At 42.6% G+C, this 15,167-nt stretch overlaps 1 protein-coding gene across 1 annotated transcript in view; it reads right to left on the bottom strand.

Moving 5' to 3' along the window:
- plb1 (phospholipase B1) overlaps nt 1–15,167 on the bottom strand; it is a 120,915-nt gene that overhangs the window by 50,968 nt on the left and 54,780 nt on the right. The window contains exons 10-14 of the mRNA XM_060934831.1: nt 14,799–14,843; nt 8,354–8,498; nt 8,189–8,247; nt 5,933–6,006; nt 5,726–5,769 (exon numbers count right to left, since the gene is read on the bottom strand). Of these exons, the coding sequence (XP_060790814.1) occupies nt 5,726–5,769; nt 5,933–6,006; nt 8,189–8,247; nt 8,354–8,498; nt 14,799–14,843 (367 nt within the window). The remainder of the gene's footprint in view (nt 1–5,725; nt 5,770–5,932; nt 6,007–8,188; nt 8,248–8,353; nt 8,499–14,798; nt 14,844–15,167) is intronic.

Below are 15,167 nucleotides of genomic sequence, written 5' to 3' on the forward strand. Positions count from 1 at the left end.
AGCTGCGCAAGGCCCACGCTCACATCGCTCAACACATCCGACCACAGAGGGAGAGAAGAACGCGCGCATTATCATTACAGAGCCGGTTCTGATTATTACCACGGAGAGGACAGTGATACTGAGTAACTTTCACGCAGGGGCATGGCCAGAGATAACCACACAAGCCTGCGTGCGCTATAATGTAGACCTATGTGTCTCATCTCATCTCATTATCTCTAGCTGCTTTATCCTGTTCTACAGGGTCGCAGGCAAGCTGGAGCCTATCCCAGCTGACTATGGGCGAAAGGCGGGGTACACCCTGGACAAGTCGCCAGGTCATCACAGGGCTGACACATAGACACAGACAACCATTCACACTCACATTCACACCTACGCTCAATTTAGAGTCACCAGTTAACCTAACCTGCATGTCTTTGGACTGTGGGGGAAACCGGAACACCCGGAGGAAACCCACGCGGACACGGGGAGAACATGCAAACTCCACACAGAAAGGCCCTCGCCGGCTACGGGGCTCGAACCCGGACCTTCTTGCTGTGAGGCGACAGCGCTAACCACTACACCACCGTGCCGCCCAAGACCTATGTGTTGTAAACATAAAACACACACACACCTACAGACAAGTCCTTTTAAAAAATAAAATACATAAAAATAGCTCGGCGGCATGAAAACAAACATTCACTGCAAGTCAAGGTACTTGGCTCGGCGGCCACATGAAACGTAAACACCATGGACAGCGGCCAAACTCATAACTCTACAGACCGAAATACACGAAACCAAGTCCTACTAGGGTCTATTTTACCGATCTATGTTCAAGCATCATGCAAGTCTTCCTTCTCCTTGAATGAGACCGTGCATTCAACTGCCTTTTTGACATGACTGCATCAAAATACCACTTGCAACCAGCGCTCGAAACTAACGGTGTCCCGACGTCCCGGGGACCATAAAAAATGTCATCAGGACACAAAATGATCATATCTGGGACAATCCCGGGACAATGGAAAAAAATAGATCTAGAAAAAAAGTTCTACATTAATATTATTTACAAAGCCGTAACACATACGTAGACATTCACCTAATTTGTCAATTTTAATTTTAAAACGTTAACAGCGAAAAATACATAGTAGCTACACTTTCGATGCACCTGCATCCGTAGGCTACAGAGCAGCGCATTCTGTTCTAGAATCTTCGGCCGGTGTACGCATTATATGGACTTGGAATGGAATTGCTACCGCACACGCTGCGCCGACTCTGGCCAGAACAAAAATGCTTAAGTGGTTGAAGCGGACCGACCGCGGGGAAGAAACTGAAAGCCCAGACATAACGTCTCCGGGACCTTCAGGATCCAAAGTGTCATCGCCTGGTCTGCAGGCAACGCTAGCAACTGAATGAACTTAATGAACACTGTTAGACACGTTATAAAATACAACAAGAATGATGTGGATGATATTGACGGAAGATACCGTTCAACAGAATAAGTGAGTTTTCTTGGTGTCTTTCTAGTTCAGAAAGTTTAGTCAGTCAGCAGCACAACTAGGCTCGGACCTGCCACTATGCTGATGTTGCTAACATTTGCACCCACGTTTCGGCAGCGAAAGTCCATAAAATGGATAACGGAAAGTTCATTAAAATGGATAACGGTAATGGATAACGGAAAGTTCATAAAAATGGATAACGGTAATGGTGAAAATGATAAGTTGGCCTTATAAGTGCCAACAGATATTCAAGGTATAAGTAGATGAAATGAACATAAAAGGGGTCTTATTTTCAACTAAAGTGTACTGCAGATGTAGGGAGTTGAAACATTTTCTGAATGAGCTAGTTGGCCCCTTTAAATAAACGGGTATCTATTCATACAGTGAGATCGCCAAAGTTTAATAAACTGAAAATGCAATAACTGTAATTTTGAAGTAGATGATGTATAGGACATGTGTCGCTTGTGTCTTGTGACTTATTGTAAAAATGATATAAAGGGTTCAAAATCACATAATTACAAATGTAATAGTAACTTCATATGATAATATTAACCACTGGTTATTTCAGAGAGGAAAAAAATGGGGACACTATTGCTTCCATTCGGGACAGTACAACACAGAATTCGGGACCACTGGGGGACACAAAGAAAAAAAAAAAGTTAATTTCGAGCCCTGCTTGCAACAATATTTCACGCTAGGGCTGTGCCGATAGACGATGCCATCGTCCATCGACGATGGTGGTTATCCATCACGATGGAGAGCCACCATCATGATACCACGCCCCCTCCTGTCATAATCATGCATATACGGTATCATCTGGGCCTATTTAACCTAAAAAGTTAGTTTTTTGTTAGTTTAGTTAGTTACTTTTGTTTAATATATAAATATATAACATATTATAAATACATAATTATATAAATCATTATAAAGTAATATCCTATTACCGCTTGTTCACGTAGGCTATGGTGCAGGGACGTGCTAGTGAACATAACATGTGGTTACACAAATACAGTATGCTACTAATAATAAATTTTGACTTCATTTTTTAGCCTACACTATACTTTTAATGTAAAATTTATCATGTTGTTCAAACAAATAGCCACTATTAACAGTCGGGAAATATTGCACCTTATCAAACGGCAGTGGGGCGGCACGGTGGTGTAGTGGTTAGCGCTGTCGCCTCACAGCAAGAAGGTCCTGGGTTCGAGCCCCGGGGCCGGCGAGGGCCTTTCTGTGTGGAGTTTGCATGTTCTCCCCGTGTCCGTGTGGGTTTCCTCCGGGTGCTCCGGTTTTCCCCACAGTCCAAAGACATGCAGGTTAGGTTAACTGGTGGCTCTAAATTGAGCGTAGGTGTGAATGTGAGTGTGAATGGTTGTTTGTCTCTGTGTCAGCCCTGTGATGATCTGGCGACTTGTCCAGGGTGTACCCCGCCTTTCGCCCGTAGTCAGCTGGGATAGGCTCCAGCTTGCCTGCGACCCTGTAGAAGGATAAAGCGGCTAGAGATAATGAGATGAGATGAGATCAAACGGCAGTGAAGCGCAGACTTCGGCAGAAGTCAAATAACTTTAATCTGGTAAATAGGCCTACTTTCAGACTCAAAATGGTCCACTCTAAGCCATAATGTCAAACCAAATGGAAGAATGAAGGTGATTCTGACAAATGTAAAGACAGTAAAAAAAAACAAACAACAATATTAAATCATGATTTTAAAAGCTGGTGCAATAATTCAAACACTAATAAATTGGAAAAATTAGCGCGTTCAAGTGCGCACTAAAGGCCGAAACGCATCTTCAATTGATATGGTGTAAATAAACAATGAGTAATAGCTTAAGTGTAGTTTCTTCTCATAGTTTGAATACTAGTCTTTCATTGTTAGAGCAGATTAATATCTTATCATGATCAGTGAGTGCTCGGGGAGGTTCATTTCCACCTGCGCTTTGCGCAGCTCATTTCTCCGAAGCCAGCTGTGCGCAAACGCAGTGTTGACTGCTCGGCAAACTCCAAACGCTCGGTCTGTACTGGCCCTCTGCTGCGCAAGCGAGTTGGTTATGGCCAGGTTCAAATTGTGCCCAAAACAACTTAACCACGGCCATTTCAATTGCCTGATGGCTGCGACAATATTCGCCCCGTTGTTATGCAGGCGATCTTTTTCTCCTCTATTTTCCATTCGGCAAGTGTCTCGCGCAATGCGTCTTCTAAATGGTCCGCTGAATGTGTCTCTGGCATGAGACTCGTCTGCAGGCATTTGGACTGCATTGCCCACTCTCGGTCCACATAATGTACGGTAGCTGACATATAGGGCATCATGTTGCAGCCGGACCACATATCCGTTATCAAGGCCAAATATTCCACATCACCTAGCGCTTTTTTTTCTTAACGTGCCAAAGCCTCGGATGAGTATCTAATACTTTTAATAATAATAATAATAATAATAATATATTTAATAATGTGGTATTAAAATCCCCCCCCCCCCCCCGCCCATGATATGATCGTCCATCACGATGTTTGCACTGTAAACATCGTCGATGCCAATTAAGGGGACATCGCACAGCCCTATTTCACGCACTCCATCAAGAAAAAAGTTAAACATGATGAACACGGGCATACTGTTTTGAGCATACGATTTTTTAAAAAGAAACTAGCTACATCAAAGTCCTTCAATAAACCCATCCTTTAGCGCAAATGAGCTTAACCTAGTTCAAAGCATGACGCTAGCAGTAGCTGCATAAGGCAAAATCACGTGGGCCTTTCGTCAACAACAAGCCACGGCGGGCAAACATTAATAATCAAGCGTCCTTACCTTAAAACGCTGTCTTGACCACAGAACTTCTCAAGTATTTCACTTAAATCCACACGGGTTAACAACACACCCAACACAGCTAGCGAGAAATGTGGATCTGCGCTAGCTTTGTATTGCTATTCCCCTCAGTATGCTTACTCTGTCTGCTGCCCGAACTGTCAACATTATAGGCTACAATCTTTTCATCAATTTCTTCAGTAGATGCCGTTTTAGACATTTTATTATCCCCATCGAAATATGCTATTATACTAACAGGATTATAACTCAAATCACACGACACGTATTCAAATCACAACTGATTTATTTTACTGTTGGACAGATCATAGCATATCTAGCCTAGCTGCACAGAGCCTAGCTGCTGTAGGCTGATAACTGATAAGTAGCTGATATTCTGAACAGATTGGTGATCCTTACCTTAAAAAAGTCTGTGACTTTAGGCAGCGATTCTATCATTACCTGCATCTCTCTCTTTTTTTCCTTTTATGCGCCCCGCTAACATGTGAACGCTTCATCTTTCAAAGCCTCTAAATGTGTGTCTCAGTAGTCTGCAGTCTTTGGCGCGCTTTCGTGCGTGACGTTCCATTTTGTTCCATTTTATTCTGGTCCAGTTGTGGGTGTTCGTTTCGCGAACCACATCCACCATGTCTCTTACAGCAGGCTGCTGTGCGCTCATTTATTTCTAACCTTATTTCTATCCGTACATTAATGTAGACCCACGATTCCGACAGTTTATTATTTTATTAATATTACAAGGCCCCTGATTGGCTGTGGCCCAGGGGCGTGAGCCCCCCGAAGCCCCCCCCCCCCTTAAAGCGCCGGTGCATGTCCGCCATCGTCTGTGTGAGACTCGCGCGCGCGACAACTGTCCTTCCCGTGATTCATTTCCAGAACGCATTTCCCCTTCTCCGTTTTAGCCTTTTTTATTTTTTATTTATTTATTTTTTTTACTCAGTAACGGTTGTGATGTAAAATGTACCGAAGTACACTACTTAAAAGAAAACATACTTAAGTAAAAGTAAAAGTACACTCTTTAAAAATTACTTGAAAAAGTATAAGTACACAAAAAAGCTACTCAAGTACAGTAACGCGAGTAATGTAATTCGTTACTTTCCACCTCTGCCACTGTATATAATAATGTATTAGCATTCTGTTACATCTCTAATATGCACACAACACTAATTTAGTTACAGTAATCCCAGATATTCCTCCATAAACATGATCCCACACAGAGCACATGGTTTACCAGGCCAGACACGAAGGATGATGTAATCTGATATCAGTAACGTCTAACATGTAATCAACTGTAATCAACTCTGAGGTGACTTTTATCAGCTCAGCAAGATCATATCACAGTTTTATCTGGTAATAACAGTATTGTCAGGATTTCCTGTAGCAGTGCAGGGTGAGTTTAATGTGCGTTAGATGCTACGCTGAAGAGTGATTTTGTACGCACTTGCTAAGGTGGTCACAGTTGAGAGATCCTCATCGCCTCCGATGCTACAGGGAAAGTCACAAAATACAAGAAACAAATATTAACAGACATTTTATTGATCTTGTATCAAAGTGAGGAAAAACATTTAGTTAAATTTTATTGCCATTCTCAATGTGTGTGTGTGTGGGAGAGAGAGTGAGAGAGAGAGAGAGAGAGAGAGAACTTTACCTCCATGACAGACCACGATACTCCGTCAAGACACCAAGAAGGTTATTCTGATTGACACCCACTCCATTTCCTGCCTGTTTGCAAACAAAGGAAGAGACATCACTAATCATGAGTAACACTTCTTAAAGAGGGTGGCACGGTGGTGTAGTAGTTAGCGCTGTCGCCTCACAGCAAGAAGGTCCGGGTTCGAGCCCCATGGCTGGCGAGGGCCTTTCTGTGCGGAGTTTGCATGTTCTCCCCGTGTCCGCGTGGGTTTCCTCCGGGTGCTCCGGTTTCCCCCACAGTCCAAAGACATGCAGGTTAGGTTAACTGGTGACTCTAAATTGAGCGTAGGTGTGAATGTGAGTGTGAATGGTTGTCTGTGTCTATGTGTCAGCCCTGTGATGACCTGGCGACTTGTCCAGGGTGTACCCCGCCTTTCGCCCGTAGTCAGCTGGGATAGGCTCCAGCTTGCCTGTGACCCTGTAGGACAGGATAAGTGGCTACAGATAATGGATGGAGGATAATAATAATAATAATAATAAGTTACATTTATATAGCACCTTTCTCAAACTCAAGGTCACTTTACATCAGCCAAGAAAACAGAACACACACACAAAAGTTGCTAAAGAGTGGTAAGTTTATGCAGTGGTAGAGGAGGAGAAGTGTTCATGAAACAGAAAGGTTTTGAGATGTAATTTGAAGAAAGGAAGGGAAGATCAGTCATGGCGGGGTTGAGGGAGGGACTTCCAGAGCTTGGGGGCCATGGTGCTGAAGGACCTGCCACCCAGGGTAGAGAGTCTGGTGCAAGGGGCAACTAGGAGATTATGGCTAGAGGATCTGAGAGAGTAGGATGGAGTGTAAGGAGTCAGAAGGTCATGGACTTAAGGAGGAGCAAGGCTACGGAGAGCTTTGAAGGTGAGTAGTCGGATTTTATACTTAATTTGGGACAGAACAGGTAGCCAGTGAAGCTGAGAAAGGATGGGGGTGATATGAGTAGATGGTTTGGTATGGGTGATGAGTCTCGCTGCAGAGTTCTGAATGTATTGTAGTCTTTGAGGGGATATAGTCGGGAGGCCAATGAGAAGGGAGTTGCAATAATCTAGGTGGGGCATAATGAATCACACGTGAGACCGTACGTCCTTACACATGAGACCACACGTTATGTATTGAAGAAGAAAGATGGAGCTATGACTGTTTTGCTCTCGATATTCATGTTTAAAGATAAGGCCCCGGTCACACCACCCGAACTATGCTGGAGCGTTCCTTGAACGGTAGGGAGGGGGGGCCGAATTTCGACAACGCTCGTCACCGCACACAAAATGGGAAAAAAAATCGAAAACATGGGCGTTGGCTTAGCGGTGCACCACTGAAGCCGGCGTTGCTTTAGCGTTGGTTTAGCGGTAGCGAGCGGTAGCGAGCATTGGTATAGCGGCGTTCTGCGCATGCGGGCTTTGGCTCGGCGGGGGTATAAAGTTGGTTTAGCACCAATCATAGCAAGTCTCTCAGCATCCATGGTGATACAGTTTTACTGTAACTTTGAGCAAATTCGATATAGATGAGGTCTGAACTCAATGGCAGCTCGATTCCAAATGAGCTCCTGGTCCATTTCTCCCCGTATTATAGCCAAATTCTGGTCCCGCTCCGACACCTCTATACCAACGCCAAACCAAAGTTCATCGCCGCCATGGATAGCTGCTTCAACGCCCCACACCGTTCCAGCAACCCCGTGTCCGCTCGTAAAACGCTTACAACCGCTCCACCGAAGTTTGTGCAACGTTTAATCGCCGCCCGGGCAACGCTGGCGAAGCAGCGGTGGTCCAGCGTTCAAGATTTCTGCGTTGGCCTAGCGGACCCAAGCGTCCACGAACTTGCGTCTAGCGGTGCCAAACTTTGACTGGGCGTTGGTCGAGCGGGGGTGAACTTTGCCGGGGCGGAAAATTGCCCCCTCCTCACCGGTCGCAATATTTTGTGCAGCTCAAAACTTTCGGAGCGGTAGGAGGGCCCCTCGAGAAACATCAGCAGTGGCCGAGCGTATATGGCGTTGCTTTAACGGGGGCCAACTTTTGTTAAACGGTGGTGAACGGTTACGAGCGGTGATGAATTTTTTTCACCGCTCCAGGAACGCTCCAGCAAAGTTCGGGCGGTGTGACCGGGGCCTAACAGTGTATCATATACTGCCATGAATCACATTACTGCATGGATGTGTGTGTGTGTGTGTGTGTGTGTGTGTGTGTGTGTGTGTGTGTGTGTGGCCATGTATGGATAATAACTGACCGTGAATGAGTCTCCTAACGCTGCCACCACCTTGATGTCTGCAGGTCGGAGGAAATGCACTACAACAGAAGATGGAGTAGTTTTAATGTTCACCTCACAGCTTAAACATTACAAACCAGACCTTTAATCTGTGTGTGTGTGTGTGTGAGAGAGAGAGAGCTTCACCTGAAGTGGGCACTGAGGGAGACGGACTTGTAACGTTACATGGAAAACCGGTAGCCATCCTAGGATCAGTCTGTATGTCTAGACTGCGGAGTTCATGCTCTGGCTGGACAGCTGAGTTACGCTGTGTGTACAGATACGGCTTCTCCTGGATAAGGAGTGTGTGTGTGTGTGTGTGTGTGTGTGTGAGTGAGTGTGTGTAGACAGAGAGATAATGCTGAAGGGTTATTAAATAAAATCATTAAAGAACTAAATATATATACAGTACTGTGAAAAAGTCTTAGCTCCCTATTTTTTTCATACAAACTTTGTTATAGATTTCTATTTTATGACTTCTACATTCATTATCAAGTCAAAACATTACAGAAACGTTTTAGAGTTCCAAATGTTCACTTTTTTCCAGCACAAAATTAAATGTTACAGAAAAAAATGTTAGTTTATATCTGAGCAGCATATTCCATAAGAGAGCACTTTTCAGATTAAAAAAGAAAACATAATGAAGGCTACTGCAAAAGTTTTGGTGTAAAATGAAGAAGTGAGTGTGACAGAAGAACTGCGGCTGGTTCTGTAAGATGCTCAGTAAAACCTACAGCTCATTTCCTTATAAAACTGAACCTGAGACGGATATTTTTTTAAAGCAAAGGTTCATCTTACACCAAATATCGACTTTGTTTTATTTATTATGGCTTACTGATTACAGTTTATGGTATTTTTAATGTTGAAACATTTCATTTCATTATTTTTTAAGCTATTTTTGGTCGACAGCATTTCTTTATGTGCTTAAGACTTTTACACAGCACTGCATGTATTGTATATATTGCAAATTATTATATAAAAATTTATACAAATACGTTCTCGGCATCAAAAGCCTCAACTTGTGTACTAGATCCCTTACCTACACGTCTATTCAAACAGATAATACCTGAAGTAATTGAACCGCTTCTAAAAATAATAAATTATTATCTCACAATTGGCTATGTACCCAAATCCTTTAAACTAGCAGTTATCAAACCCTTGATTAAAAAACCTGACCTCGATCCCTGTTAGCTGTCCAATTATCGGCCAATATCAAACCTCCCCTTTATCTCCAAGATCCTTGAAAAAGCTGTGGCACAGCAGTTATGCTCATATTTACATAGGAATAACATCCATGAAATGTATCAGTCAGGATTTAGACCTCATCATAGCACAGAGACAGCACTGGTTAAAGTAGTAAACGACCTACTGTTGGCGTCTGATCAGGGCTTTGTCTCGCTGCTTGTGTTGCTTGACCTTAGTGCAGCATTTGATACCATTGATCATTCCATTCTTCTGGATAGACTAGAAAATGTTGTGGGAGTTAAGGGAACGGCCCTCTCCTGGCTCAGCTCTTATTTAACTGATCGTTATCAGTATGTTGATATAAATGGTGATATTTCTAGACGTACTGAGGTAAAGTTTGGTGTTCCACAAGGTTCTGTCTTGGGTCCACTACTTTTTTTCTTTATATATGTTCCCTCTGGGAGCCCTGTGATGACCTGGCGACTTGTCCAGGGTGTACCCCGCCTTTCGCCCGTAGTCAGCTGGGATAGGCTCCAGCTTGCCTGCGACCCTGTAGAAGGATAAAGCGGCTAGAGATAATGAGATGAGATGCTCCGTCTGGGTGATATTGGGTGAATTGAGGAATGTGTTAAGGACATTAGACACTGGATGCTTATTAATTTCCTTCTGCTTAACTCTGACAAGACTGAAGTACAGTGGTGCTTGAAAGTTTGTGAACCCTTTAGAATTTTCTATATTTCTACATAAATAGGACCTAAAACATCATCAGATTTTCACACAAGTCCTAAAAGTAGATAAAGAGAACCCAGTTAAACAAATGAGACAAAAATATGATACTTGGTTATTTATTTATTGAGGAAAATGATCCAATATTGCATATCTGTGAGTGGCAAAAGTATGTGAACCTCGAGGATTAGCAGTTAATTTGAAGGTGAAATTAGAGTCAGGTGTTTTCAATCAGTGGGATGACAGTCAGGTGTGAGTGGGCACCCTGTTTTATTTAAAGAACAGGGATCTATCAAAGTCTGATCTTCACAACACATGTTTGTGGAAGTGTATCATGGAACGAACAAAGGAGATTTCTGAGGACCTCAGAAAAAGCGTTGTTGATGCTCATCGGGCTGAAAAAGGTTACAAAAACATCTCTAAAGAGTTTGGACTCCACCAATCCACAGTCAGGCAGATTGTGTACAAATGGAGGAAATTCAAGACCATTGTTACCCTCCCCAGGAGTGGTCGACCAACAAAGATCACTCCAAGAGCAAGGCACGTAATAGTCGGTGAGGTCAGAAAGGACCCCAGGGTAACTTCTAAGCAACTGAAGGCCTCTCTCACATTGGCTAATGTTAATGTTCATGAGTCCACCATCAGGAGAACACTGAACAACAATGGTGTGCATGGCAGGGTTGCAAGGAGAAAGCCACTGCTCTCCAAAAAGAACATTGCTGCTTGTCTGCAGTTTGCTAAAGATCACATGGACAATCCAGAAGGCTATTGGAAAAATGTTTTATGGACAGATGAACCAAAATAGAACTTTTTGGTTTAAATGAGAAGTGTTATGGTTGGAGAAAGGAAAACACTGCATTCCAGCATAAGAACCTTATCCCATCTGTGAAACATGGTGGTGGTAGTATCGTGGTTTGGGCCTGTTTTGCTTCATTTGGGCCAGATACGGCTTGCCATCATTGATGGAGCAATGAATTCTGAATTATACCAATGAATTCTGAAGGAAAATGTCAGGACATCTGTCCATGAACTGAATCTCAAGAGAAGGTGGGTCATGCAGCAAGACAACGACCCTAAGCACACAAGTCGTTCTACCAAAGAATGGTTAAAGAAGAATAAAGTTAATGTTCTGGAATGGCCAAGTCAAAGTCCTGACCTTAATCCAATCGAAATGTTGTGGAAGGACCTGAAGCGAGCAGTTCATGTGAGGAAACCCACCAACATCCCAGAGTTGAAGCTGTTCTGTACGGAGGAACGGGCTAAAATTCCTCCAAGCCGGTGTGCAGGACTGATCAACAGTTACCGGAAACATTTAGTTGCAGTTATTGCTGCACAAGGGGGTCACACCAGGTACTGAAAGCAAAGGTTCACATACTTTTGCCACTCACAGATATGTAATATTGGATCATTTTCCTCAATAAATAAATGACCAAGTATCATATTTTTGTCTCATTTGTTTAACTGGGTTCCCTTTATCTACTTTTAGGACTTGTGTGAAAATCTGATGATGTTTTAGGTCCTATTTATGCAGAAATATAGAAAATTCTAAAGGGTTCACAAACTTTCAAGCACCACTGTACTTGTACTCGGACCACATATAGCTAGAAGTAAGTTTTCTGATTCCACAGTAACTCTGGATGGCCTTTCTGTTTCTTCACGTGCAGCAGTAAAAGACCTCGGAGTGATTATTGACCCCAGTCTTTCATTCGAAACTCACATTGATAACATTACCCGGATAGCTTTCTTTCATCTCAGAAATATTGCTAAGATAAGAAATTTAATGTCACTACATGACGTGGAAAAACTAGTCCATGCTTTCGTTTCCTCCAGGTTGGATTATTGTAATGCCTTACTGTCTGGATGTTCCAATAAGTGCATAAACAAGCTCCAGTTAGTTCAAAATGCCGCAGCAAGAGTCCTTACTAGAACCAGAAAATATGACCACATCACCCCTGTCTTATCCACACTGCATTGGCTCCCAATCAAATTTCATATTGATTATAAAATACTACTATTGACCTTTAAAGCACTAAATGGTTTCGCACCACAGTACCTGAGTGAACTTCTGCTCCTCTATGACCCGCCACGCCTACTTAGATCAAAAGGTGCAGGCTATCTGCTGGTACCTCGTATAGTGAAGGCTACATCAGGGGGCGGAGCCTTTTCTTACAAAGCCCCACAGTTATGGAACAGCCTTCCAAGTAGTGTTCGGGAATCAGACACAGTCTCAGCATTTAAGTCTCGGCTGAAAACAGATCTGTTTAGTCAAGCCTTTTGTTAATGGTGTTTATGAGGTAAAGGAGTAGATCCGGAGGATCCTCAGACAGAGTGTTTTGGTAAACTGGGATGTATGGATGCTGTCAGTCCCCACTCGCTTGCTCACTCGAGTTTGTTGACGGTGCAGTGGCTGGCTGCTTTATGTCCCGGGGCTCCCTCATGCCTGTGTTACCTTCTGGCTCTCCCCTTTTAGTTATGCTGTCATAGTTAGTTGCCGAAGTCCCTGCTTGTACTCAGTGCAATATGTATACTGTTCCTACTTATTCAGGTGGCATTGGGCATACCTAACAACCTGTGTTTTTCTCTCCCTCTCTCTCTCTCCCCCTCTCCCCCCAAATCTGTCTCTCTGAGTTACATGGAGTCAACAGGAAATCTTTTGGTGGAGAGGCTGGAGACCTCGACTGGCTCTCATAGCCTGCAGGGAATCGGCCGTCAGACATTCCCAGACCCGGTGAAATGTTACTGAATTGTCTTGGCCAGGCCTAAGAGTCCCATCTGCATCTGCCTGCACTCACTCTGATCTATAATTCCAACTGTCTCATTGCTGAGGAGTGTGCTCCCATCACCCAATCAAGCATCCAGCCAGAGCAGGTCATGATATTTAACCATATTAACATGCCATTGTTGTGTATTATGCCTGATGTCAGGACTCTCGTCTCTGCAAGCCTACCACACAGACTTAATACTTGTGTTATTTTTAGACATTGACACCTGTTGCCTACACTTATTCAGGTGACATTGGGCATACCTAACAACCTGTGTTTTCTCCCCCCCCCAAAAAAAAAAAAAATCTGTCCCTTTGAGTTACATGTCGGTCCTGGGATCGAGATGCTGAACCTCTTCTGCTCCTCGGACCTGCTTGACCCATCCTGGTGCCCTGTGTCTGGTTGGAGTCTCATTGCATCGCTCCTGTGGAGGACGGCCCCATGTGGACAGTTGAAAGTCACACCTGGAGGACGCTCTGGACTCTTACAGTAATGCTTTTATGGCTGAGGACTACAGTTGACTTGCTAACTTTAGGACTGCAGTTGTCATGAACAGTTTTGCACTCAAGTTTCCATCAATGAAGAGTTTATAACACCAACGAAACTGACTTCATGTTGAAACTGTTAATGTTATAGTCATGCTGTCTGTTGTTGCCCAAATGAGGATGGGTTCCCTTTTGAGTCTGGTTCCTCTCGAGGTTTCTTCCTCATGTCGTCTGAGGGAGTTTTTCCTTGCCATTGTCGCCACAGGCTTCATCATTGGGGATAGATTAGGGATAAAATTAGCTCATGTTTTCAGTCGTTCAAATTCTGTAAAGCTGCTTTGCAACAATGTCTATTGTTAAAAGCGCTATACAAATAAACTTGACTTGACTTGACATTCAATAAACACAATATAATAAAGAACTTCTTACGCATTTTGATGCCACTAATACTGACTGGAAGAGTGTAAAAGGGATGAGAAACAGTTCATTTTGTAGATATTCTATATTTAAAAAAGTATTTATTTATTTAATTTTATTTTTATACTTACAGTATTTTTTTTTTACTGTGACAGTAAAATAATATTAAAAGTTAAAAGTTGTTTTATCATCAAAACATCTAAAAATCATTGTGTAAACTACTTTAAAGAAATAGGTTTAGATAAGTGCATATTTCCGAAAAGACAAATTTCTAAAATGAATAAATTTTCCAGCAAAATTAATACATGGCATATTTTAAAAAATACACCATATTGTAATTAATATAATTAGTATAATATGAATCTTACAAATTACAAACTACAAAAACATGGTAGTTTCTTAGCAGTAATTAATAATCCAGGAAATTTTATTATATTTAATAAATAGATAAAGATATTTCTAAAATAAATGATACCTTTTCCAACTAAATTACTATACTACTACTACTACTAATAATAATAAACTGCTCTTTTTTTTTGCTCAGTTGTTCACAGAAACTCACACATAGATCGTAAAATATATCGTCTTATATAAGAAAATAATAAACGCTCAAAGTCGTGCCAGAGAAAAAAAGAGGCTCCTCAAATCCATAACTCAGTTCTTGACCTTCAGGTCGTTCACCCTGCACTCACATGTGAAGGGTTGGAACCCGTGAGGCTCTGCCCCTCCACCTCCGACACCATTGACTGTAGCTGAAAATAAACCAGCGTGATTGGCTAAAACAGGAGCTGTATGATCGACAGTTTGTGACAAACGCTGATGACTGTTAAGATTAAATTATCTCCAGTGATGCCCTTGAGTTTATCCACATCTCATGTATCTAATCTCATCTCATCTCATCTAATCTGATCTAAATTGATCTAATCTAATCTGTGCAGTACGTTTTTATCTGTACAACCTGTTGGTGTTTTAAGCATGGATCGTTGGCTTGTGTTCATATCTCTGAGGTAAACTCACCAGGTTGTTCCACAGCTGTGTGAACATCTGCGAGTCTTTTTCCTCCTGCAGCACAGAAATTTCACAGCACATCATTTCAGTTCACTGTCCTTATAAACCACTTCAGAGTTTAGAAAAAGACCCGAGCAACCTGACGCTACTTAATCTGATCTGACTGAAGAATCTGTTCAGAGTTTTATTCTTGAATTGGATTCTGATGTTAGCTAGAATGTTCCCTGTTTATTATTAGCCTGAGTGTTCAAAGACAGGAAGTGCTATTCAGCCAAATGAACACTTTCACATGGTGCAGTTCCAGAAGATTCTTAAGGCTCAGTGGATAAATGATAATGATGCTAAGTGGAGGATGAGCCTGCACTGATCGGATGTGTA

Source organism: Neoarius graeffei, chromosome 11, assembly GCF_027579695.1.
Source record: "Neoarius graeffei isolate fNeoGra1 chromosome 11, fNeoGra1.pri, whole genome shotgun sequence".
NCBI lineage: Eukaryota > Metazoa > Chordata > Actinopteri > Siluriformes > Ariidae > Neoarius > Neoarius graeffei.